The sequence below is a fragment of the Furipterus horrens genome, unplaced genomic scaffold (assembly GCF_987537825.1).
Source record: "Furipterus horrens unplaced genomic scaffold, mFurHor1.1.pri manual_scaffold_2, whole genome shotgun sequence".
NCBI classification, from domain to species: domain Eukaryota; kingdom Metazoa; phylum Chordata; class Mammalia; order Chiroptera; family Furipteridae; genus Furipterus; species Furipterus horrens.
The window spans coordinates 124,624,545-124,635,049 of NW_028327172.1; the positions used below are offsets into that span (position 1 = coordinate 124,624,545).

The 10,505-nt window shown below is 39.8% G+C and overlaps 1 protein-coding gene across 2 annotated transcripts in view; it reads left to right on the forward strand.

Moving 5' to 3' along the window:
• The window catches only part of RPL34 (ribosomal protein L34), a 125,222-nt gene extending 115,681 nt beyond the window's left edge, over window positions 1-9,541 (forward strand). For both annotated transcript variants that reach the window (XM_090266399.1, XM_090266398.1), the window contains exons 2-5: window positions 6,129-6,202; window positions 6,507-6,606; window positions 6,927-7,030; window positions 9,445-9,541. In XM_090266399.1, coding sequence (XP_090122525.1) covers window positions 6,138-6,202; window positions 6,507-6,606; window positions 6,927-7,030; window positions 9,445-9,529 — 354 coding nt within the window. In that variant the 5' untranslated portion in view covers window positions 6,129-6,137 and the 3' untranslated portion in view covers window positions 9,530-9,541. The remainder of the gene's footprint in view (window positions 1-6,128; window positions 6,203-6,506; window positions 6,607-6,926; window positions 7,031-9,444) is intronic.
• The last annotated feature ends 964 nt before the right edge of the window (window positions 9,542-10,505 follow it).

Here is a 10,505-nt window from a genome sequence, read left to right on the forward strand (position 1 = left end):
AAGTGCTTTGACTCATGGAGCACTGCAGGCTGTGACACCCACTACCGGAACAAAGCGTACAAGTTCTACAATGGAAGTTTTTCCCCTGCGTCTCAATGGCTGTAAACAGAACCTTATCTAGAAACAATGTTAAAATTATTGAATTCAAGCTCATCTTGAAGAGGAGGCTACATTGCAAATGCTCCCTCACACCATTCCTTGATAGGTTCCAATCTCATTTATTCACTTAAAAAATAATTTTTTTCAGTGCTTCCTGTGTGCCAGGCACTGCTATAGGCATTGAAAATATATCAATCATAAGAATTTTTTAAAAGGACAGAACTCCCTGTCTTGTGGAGAATACTTCTAATGGAGACAACATATAATAAATATGATAACTAAACACATACTATGTCAGTAAGTGATAAGTGCAGGAAAAAACATAGAACAGTGTGGGTGGAACTAGGGGGCCCAGAAGATAGAAACATGCAATTTAAATGGGATGGTTAGGGGAGGCCTCACTGAAAAAGTGACCATGAGCAAAGAGGCAAAGGAAGTGAGAAAGCCATGCACACATCTGGGGGAAGAGTAAGCAGTGAAATAGGAACACCTGATGCCTTTGTGCAAATTAAAAAATGTGTTCCACCCAACCCCCAAATATTATTGACTACATTAATTGATCTGAGGAGAAAATTTTAATTATTATCTTAATAGGAACTGAAAAAGAAGTTAAACAGCCATTCCTGACATGAAGAAAAGAATCAAATTGTTATCAATTGCTTTTTTTATTGAGGTATAATTTACATAATTATAATAGTTACAGGTTGTCCCTGGCTGGTTTGGCTCAGTGGATTGAGCGTCGGCCTGCGAGCTAAGTGTCGCTGGTTCGATCTTCCAGTCAGGGTACATCAGAGAAGGAAAACTCTGACTCCAAAAAACCTCCGCTGCCTTGCGGCATACCTCTTCAGGGGAAAGGCTAAGGGAGTAAACCCTGACAGAAAATCCGGAGCCGGAGTCCCTAAGGCGGTTTGACGTTGTAGTCAACACCGGCAACTCCTGCGGCGCACCTGAAGCCAAGCTGTATTGACTCCGTCTTTCCCTTGGACCCTTCAGCTGCGAAGAGAGGGGGGGTCTGCTGCATGGGCAACAGCAGACCCTCCATATCACCCTGCCCAGGCTCTGTAGCTTCAGCTTCACTGGAGAGGACACTCCAGCATCATCGCAAGATGTAGATTCAACACGGGAGGAGACAGATACCGTGTCACTCCCGAGTCGGACTGCACAGCCATTCTCGGCGGTGCAGATAGACTCTTAAGAAGCTACCCCATCGTCTCTCGAGACGGACGGCTGCCGACGACGACGAATAGTTACAGGTGTACAACATTATGATTCAATATTTGTATATATTGTGAAATGATAACCAAAATAAATCTAGTTAACATCCATACATAGTTACAGAATATTTTTCCTGGTGATGAGAACTCTTAAGATTTATTTTTTTAGCAACTTTCAAATATGCAATACAGTATTATTAATTATAGTGGCCATTCTGTACATTACATCCCCATGATTTATTTTATAAATGTAAGTTTGTGCTTTCTGACCCCTTCACCCAGCCTCCCCTGCCTCCTCCCGCAACCTCTCGCAATCACAGTTCTGTTCTCTGTAACTATGAGCCTTTTTTTTGTTTTTTAGATTCCCTATGTAAGTGAGGTCATATATTATTTGTCTTTCTCTTACTTCATTTACCATAATGCCGTCAAGGTCCATCAATGTTGCAAATGGCAAGATGTCATTCTTTTTTATGACTGAATATATGTATGTACGTATGTGTGTATGTGTGTGTGTGTGTGTGTGTGTGTATGTATAATGCTGCATGAACATGGGGCTACATATATTTTTTCAAATTTGTTTTCATTTTCTTTGAATAAATACAGCAGGTCCTCAAATAATGTCATTTAATACAACACCATCTTGTTATAACATTGATGAGATGCCGTAGGAACTTAACTCTTGTTTATATCCATTAGCCTGCATTAAAATTGATTTCATTATGCATTGTTTTGCTTCAGTTCTAAGAACCTATTGATGACATTAAGTGAAGCTACTGTACCCAGAAATGGAATTGCTAGATCATATAGTAGTTCTTTTTAAAATTTTTTGAGAAATCTCTATACTGTTTTCCACAGTGGCTAAACCAATTTACATTCCCACAAACAGTGCACAAGGATTTCATTTTTCCACATCCTCATCAACTTATTATTTCTTGTCTTTTTGTTAATAGCCATTCTAACAGATATAAGGTGATATCTCATTGTGGTTTTGATTTGTGTCTTCCTGATGAGTATCTTTTCATTCAACTGTGTGCTATCTGTATGTTTTCTTTGGAAAAATGTCTGTTTAGATTCTCTGCCCATTTTTTAATTGGACTGTTTTTATTTGTTTTGTTTTACTATTGTATGAATTCTTTATATATTTTGGATATTAACCCCTTATCAGATATAGGATTTTCAAGTACTTCCTCCCATCCAGTAGCTGGCCTTTTCGTTTCGATGGTTTCCTTTGCTGTGCAAAAGCTTTAGTATGATGTAGTTCCACTTGTTTATTTTGCTTTTGTTGCCTTTGCTTTTGGTGTCAAATCCAAAAAATTATTGCTAAGGCTGATGTCAAGGAGCTTACTGCCTGTTTTCTTCTAGGAGTTTTATGAATTCAGGTCTTACGTGCAAGTCTTTAATCTATTTTGGGTTAAGTTTTGTGTTTGGTGTAAGATGGTGGTCCGATTTTTCTTTTGCATGTTGTTGTCCAGTTTTCCAAACACTAGTGAAGAGACTGTCCTTTTCCCATTCTATATTCTTGGCTCCACTGTAGCAAATTAACTGGCCACATAAACCTGGGTTTATTCCTGGGCTCTCTATTCTGTTCTATTGATCTATGTGTGTTTATGCTAATACCATACTGTTTTTGATTACTATGGCTTTTACTATAGTTTAAAATCAGGGACTGTGGTGCTTCCAGCTTTGTTCTTCTTTCTCAAGATCATTTTGGTTATTTGGGGTCTTTTGTGGTTTCATACAAATTTTAGAAATGTTTGTTTTATTGTTGTGAAAAATGTCACTGCAATATTAATAGGAAAACCTACAAGGTATCTGGAATGACTACAGAGAAGCTCTTGTCAGATCCTCTCTTCCGGGTCAGTGCAGCTGGCTTACAGCTGCCTTTTTCACTGCACATTGCTCTCAGCTTCAGGAAACTGCCTCACGCACCGTCTGGGGGAAGCCAGGCTAAGAAATGGCTGATGTGAGAGCACAAAGGCCTGCTCCTTGCCTATTTGGGACAACTATGAAGAACCATCCTAATTCCAGAACTCTCTGTGGGAAAAGCTGAGGCCTCAGTTGTGAACACATTGTGGGTCCCCTGATCCTACTTTCCTCACAGGTGTTTATTTGTCTGTTTGTTTAGAGATAGAGAGAGAGAAAGGGAAGGAGAAAGAAAGAGAAACTGATTAGCTGACGTCCCTATGTGCCTCACACCACTACCGGGAGGAAACTGCAACCCAGGCCCGTGCCCTGACTAGGAATCAAACCAGAGACCTTTTTCCTTGCAGAGTGTTGCCCGACCAACTGAGCCACTTCGGTCAGGGTAACGGGTGTATTTTTTAAGAGAGCTCCCCAATACACTAGCATGCAATTCTGTTTCCAGGGAGTCTATTCTAAAAGTTTAAAGGACCTTTTTAGCATTCTTCTTTTGAGGCCAACGTGTTCTTTCCTTTTTTGGTGGCCATGAACCCTTTGACCATACAATGAAAGTTAAAGACCCTCTTTTCAGAAAAATACACACAATTAGTGTAAACTTTTACATACTTGTAATGTTTTAGAGGGTTTTATTTTCTTCTTATCTTTAGGGTCCAGTTCAAATTTTACCAACCATATGAAGCCTCAGGTAGCTCTTTGTACATAACCATAAGATTAGCCACGATTTATTGAGCACTTACTCTCTACAAGACACATGCTAAATAAGCTCTTTAACTTCATGATGCCTTTGATCTTGACATAAATCTTCAGGGTAGTTACTCGTATCTTTCTTTTAGAGATTTGAGGACTTGCCCAACGTAACACAGCTAATAATGAGCAAAACTGGGTTAAAATCCCAATTTATAAAGCTTGTGCCTTGAATGGCAAGGAATAAAAAGGGAAAGTTAAAGACAGTAAACTCCTCAAAAGTCACCTATTTAGTAGTGTCAGACTTGGGATGTAAACCCAGGCCTAACCCCAAAGATAGCGCTCTTTAGGTTAAATGTGCGACAGCGTCCGTGATCAAAAAAAATTTTTTTTTCCCATCTCTGCCCTTCGCAGCTCCTTTGCCGTTTGCATTTGTTTCCACAGCAATTTCCAAAAGCTCTTTGCGTGGCGTCGTTTTGGGTAGCAGAAGCGCGTCCCTCACCCACGGAGAAGAGGCATGTCGGCTCCCATATAACATGGCGGCGCTACGCCTTCTCGCTCACGTGGGGCGGGGGGTGGGGGGGGGCTGCGTTTTTTTCCGTACAACATGGCGGCACTCTTTCCAACACGCCTCGGGGTCTGACGTAACTTCCTGTCCTGCTCAGTAGAATTGACTTTTGAACTTACAAGGATGTTCGTTTTCCTCTTCCGGGAACGGCGTCTTTAGGTATGGCTGTATTTTTTCTCTCCTTATCATTATTCCTTTTACAATCGGCCGCCATCCTGGGAGTTGTGGCATCCGGGATCTCTCAGACGCAGTCTTTTGAGCTGGCGTAGGGTAAAGGCCCCAGAGGAAGGTTGGTGGTGTGCAAGTCCCCGGGTTTTAGCTTTAGACACCCCTCCACCCTAACCTTCAGAACCCTGAGGGATTGGAGCTAACCACCCGGTACTTCACCGCCCGTGAAGTCCGGCGTTTGCAGACAAACGAGTTGTGGTGCGGCTCGTTGAGAATGGGAAATGGCGGAACATTTTCATATCTTATGCCCACGTTTTAACCCCGCTCTCTTAGATGGTCTCAGTGAAGGGCGGACGACCGGCCTGTTGTTCTTTCAAACATCACCGCAGCCCCCCGCCTCCAAGGCCCTTAGCAAGGAAGATTTTTTTTAATGTGTTAAAAAGGAGTTTTCTGTGGTAGTTTTGGAGATGCAAACGCAGTAGTGGTTGATTGGGTCCCTCGCATTGGCCGTCCGTGTTGGTTTTGGCGTCTGACAGTTGTTCCAGTGTAATGTTAGTAAGAAGCTTGTAGTAAAAATGCAGACAACTTTCAGATAACATGGCGGTGATGAAATGGTTACAAAATTCGGGATAAATGACGATTGAAATCTTATATTTTCATGTTACTTTGCTTAGTTCACTAAAAAACTTAAGTCGTTCATATGCATATTGGCTTGGCCAAACTTGTGTGCTTAATTATCTTTAACTTTATTTGAAACAGTTGTTAGATTGTATTGTGACAGCTGTCATATCAATGTGTTTAAAAAAAATCAGACTTAATAAATTTTTGTGTAGCCATTTTAATATTGAAGGTGGAAGAAAATATGCAACATTTTTGGCATATTAGGCTTCATTATTTCAAGAATGATAAAAACGCAACTGAAAGGTAAGAAAAGATTTGTTCAGTGTATGAAGAACGTGCCATGACTGATCAAAAATGTCAAAAGTAGTTTGCGAAATTTCTTGGTACTATTGACATTTTGGCTAATTCTTTGCTGCGGGGCTGTCTTATGCGTTGGGAATGTTTAGCAGCACCTCTGACCTCTACCCACTAGAAGTCATAAGTGGGAGATAGCCAACATACTCAAAATATCCAAATAGATAAAGTTATTGGTGAAAATGAAAAGTGTGTCTTCTGCAGAAAAAAACTAAATGGGTTTTTTGGCCAACCCAGTTTCTGTATAACCGATTTCCTAAGTACCAAGGTTGGTGTTAAATGGCACGTAAGTTGTCCGAGGTGCTGCTTTCGGGCAAGACCCAAAGCCTGAGCATCTATTATATGCCAGACTGATCATATAAGTAGTTTCAAAAAGTGGACCCCTGTCATAAGGTACCTCAATTAATGGTATTATGGATGTGGATAATGCATAAATTACGTGATGGTGTTTTTGTATTAAAGTGGATTATTTCTGCAGTGAAATTTTCTTCTTAATTTAGGCATTCACAATGGTCCAGCGTTTGACATACCGCCGGAGGCTGTCCTACAATACAGCCTCTAACAAAACCAGGCTGTAAGTATTATTAAAATTTAAAATACAGTAGTCCCTTTCTATATCGCAGTTCACTTACCGCGACCTCACTGTATCGTGGGCTTTTTAAAAATATATTTAATTATCGTGGATTTTTCGCTATATTGCGGGATTTTGCGGTACTATACAGTAAATACTAAAATAAATGTAAGGTTCCTACTTCATGGATTTTCACCTATTGTGGGGGGTTCTAGAACCTAATATCCATGATAAGTGAGGGGTCACTGTACATGTTGTCATTGACTCTGCAAAATCCTGAGCTGTAGTGTATTCTCTCACATTCTAGGTCCCGAACTCCTGGCAATAGAATTGTTTACCTTTATACCAAAAAGGTTGGGAAAGCACCAAAATCTGCATGTGGCGTGTGCCCAGGCCGACTTCGCGGAGTAAGTGAGCCTTTTGCTATAAGTGAACAGGTTGATTGGAAGTTTTGAGCGTTAATTTCTTGGTATGGGAATGGTGAAGGCGGAGTCACTATTAGGGGAGTGAAAAATTACTAAACATCTGTGATCCAAATCTATTAAGAATGTAGATTTTCTTTTAAAGCCAATGTGACAGATAAACTGAAATGCCTTTCACATAAATCAGTATAGCATTTCCCTTTGTAACCTAATCTGATGTTTGCACTTAGCACTTACTCAAAACTAGCACAGTTTCTATTTCTTTAAAAGCATCACAAAAATAATCTCCATATTTTCTTACGCAGGTTCGTGCCGTGAGGCCTAAAGTTCTAATGAGGTTGTCTAAAACGAAAAAACATGTCAGCAGGGCCTATGGTGGATCCATGTGTGCTAAATGTGTCCGTGACAGGTAAATATAACAAATCAAATGGGCTTTCTTAAACAAGTGTGTGTCTTAATCGTGCATGCTAATCATTCCTAGAAGAAGGATGAAAAAGATCATTTAAACATAAGTTGCATACTTTAGGATTCTTCCTAGACTAAGGATAATTGGTGCTGTACAAACTAATAAATAATATTAATTCAAAATAATTCATTAGGATTTTAGCCATTTTTATGCTAGATGTGGAAATTAGAATGATGTTGGTTTTGTAGGGAGGCAGTTAAGAAACTATTAGTTATTGGGGCATTAAAATAAATGGAGAGTGGGAAGTGTTAAAAGTAGGAACAGAGTAAATGTATGTAGTTCTGCTGTGGCTGGAGCAGAGACTAGTGGGAGCTGGTAGACAAGAAAAGTCCCAGATCATGGACAATTTTTAGCTTGATTCTTAAAAATGAGGGAATTGATGGGCTTTGAGGAGGGCAGGGAAACCTTCGGTGTTCCAGAAGCTAAAACTGCAGCAGGGTGGATAGTGAAACCATTCTTTCAACAAAAGGTGGGCTCTTGGAACAGTTTCTCTAGTTCGTGAGGGCTAACAAAAATGACACCCTTGTTAAAACCCGAAGGCTGGCAGGAGAGTTTCAGGTAGAGGGCCAGGTCTTTCGGATATGCGGAAGCAGTGGACCTTCTGATGGTAACATTTACACAGCATTTTTATAGTAAATACTGTTGCAAGTCCATCAGGGAGGTGTCTTACTTTTTTCTTTTTTGTTTTGGTTTTTGTGAAGAAACCAAGACTTGTTGGTTAAATTCACATAGCTGTTAAGGGGCCGCACTGGGATTTATGCCAGGCTTTACTGACCCTTGCTCTTAACCTCACTGACTTAAATTGTCTCCAGAGACCTAAGTGGAAGGATTTGAGAGGTGATGGGTCTTAAGTGAAGAAATTGGTTCAGAAAAGTAGTCTGCATCCAGGTTATTCAGATAGGTCTGTGAAGTGGTCTGGTCAAGTTTCTAAACCAAATCTGACACCAAACTCTGCAAATTCATTTTGCCTTTTAGGAGTTAATTCATAAGGGGATGGTAAGGCATGTTATAGGAATACAAATTCATGGCAAATATAACTCCCGTGAAATAGAGAAGTTTAGAGGAGCAATTATTTGCAAGTGGTTGGAAATCTAAGAATGGTATTCAAGGTGGAACCTGAATGATGAATGCGTTTTGGACTAGAGGTTGGAAGGGCACTGCAGGCAAGGAACATGCCTAGGTTTGGTCTGGCACACTGAGGGTGTGAAATGAATAAGAAATGGAATTGGAAAGGCACATTGGAGATGAAAGGGTTATACATTTCCATCAAGAGGAGTTTGGCTTTTTACCAGTCTTTTCCCCAGACTTTGCCAGACACAATCACATGGGGACATTTATTAAACATACAATTCTCAGGCCCTAGCTCCTGGAGAGCTGGGTTTGAATCTGTAACAGCCTTTAGATTAGCATCAGCTGTGACACTGAGCGAGTCTGTGTGGTCTTTGGTTTGTGTAAGTTTAGGGGATTTTTAAGTGTCCTGAGTAAGAGTGCCATCAGTTGTATTTCTATAATGTGACTGCATCAGCAATCCGAGGGCTTTGAGTCTAGGCTATTAGGTAACCAGGGGTACCATAGGGAGCATCGGTGGGACAAGTTTCTGTGGGAATTAAATGAGTGCTATAACTCTGGAAGTAGCTCTGATTTAATAAATGGTGTAGTACCTGCTGTTTGCCGGGTCCTATACCCTAATAGTGATAAAAAATGTACTTTGTTTCTAAATGGAAATTCAAAGTAGAGAAATTGCAAATCCTTCCAAATTTAATCTATAAAAACCTGTGAAATATGTGTGGAAGTATTGTGTGCTCTATGACAGAGAAGGTAACTGGCCCAAGGTCACACTAGTAAGAGTTGGCCTCAAACATTCAGGCTCTAGAATCCTTGCTCTTGATAATTACCTCTTGGTCATATCTTCTGTCCCTTCATTTTGGTTCCTAGCACATAACTCCTTTTCTGTGTTTTTACTGGAAATTTTCAATAACATGGTTAAAACATTCTAAGACATTTTACAGATCAAGTAATGTCATTAGCCCTAGATCATAATGAAATGCTATTAAATGAAAGCTACTATAGTGCAGAGAGCAGGCTACTGTGGGGTAATTTTACAATTTATCATGACTCCAAAGAAGAGGGTAAGTACTGCTGGCATTGAATTGAAGAATTATCTGCTTTAAAGACCTTAGGCAGAAAGGGTCTGTCCATATAATTCCAGTTTTTTACTTTTACTTGTGGGTTTTATTTACTTTTCTGAGTGTCTTCTCTGATAGCTTTGCTTAATTCTTCCCTGGTGCTTTTCCTGCCTTTGTTCAATCAGTGTTTCTTGGGTTTTAATTATATTCTTTTAATATTTTACTTTCTAGGATCAAGCGTGCTTTCCTTATTGAGGAGCAGAAAATTGTTGTGAAAGTATTAAAGGCACAAGCACAGAGTCAGAAAGCTAAATAAAAATGAAGCTCTTTTTTTGAGTAATAAAAATAATTAAAAGGCTTGTTCTGTTACTTCTGTTGTAATTTGTTAGTATACAGGTTTGTTGTATTCTGTATCTGGTGACCCTGTGATCTGTAAATTTTTATTTTTTCTAAATGACAGTGTTACTGAACAGCAGTTGGGTTCCTACTGCCTGCTCCCATCCTCTAGGCAGAATTCCAGAAGCAAAGGTTTGGTGATAAAGGAAAGGAGTCTATTCATTCAAGCTTCACAATTTTGGAATAACAGCTTTCCACATGTATTGGTCACTTAATTTTATTAATGAAGGCTAAACTCTTTAACACCTGAGCTCTGTCATGCCCCCTGTTTGTTTTAATTATCTTATTTCTATAGGGTTAGTTTACAAACTAGAAGAATATAAGATACAAAAGCTACTCAGTTTTGGAAGAATGGCAGGCTTCTGCCTCAGAGTCTGCTCCCTCTAGAACACCCCAAGAATAAACCTGCCACCCTCTGACAGGCCACTTCTATCCTAGGCTATACCTAGATTGCTTTCCAGCTAAAATACTGTCTGCTGGGCAGTGCAGGCAGCTGAGCACAATCATCCAGGCATCCAGGAAGAGAGTCTTAAGAGTGCTTTTATTTCGAATTACCCCCTAACTCCATGTGTTTTAGAGGCATTCAGCTTCTCAACCAATTTCATCCTAGACTTTACCATTGCCTTGGCAAACTCCTATAGTAATGCAGTGATTTTCAACCTTTTCCGTGTAGCACTACAAAAAATATATTTTTTGCCAATCTGACAAAATTGGTATAATTTGATTAACCAAATAAATACAAAAATGCAGGTGCCTGTCCTTGTATATGAGGATTAACCAATCAGATAACCTTATGCAATGTGCTCAATAAGATGCAACTCCTATTACATGACCTATATGTATGTTAATAAAGGGCACTCACACTAGATAGCTGTTGTGTTGGTGGTTGTCATTTT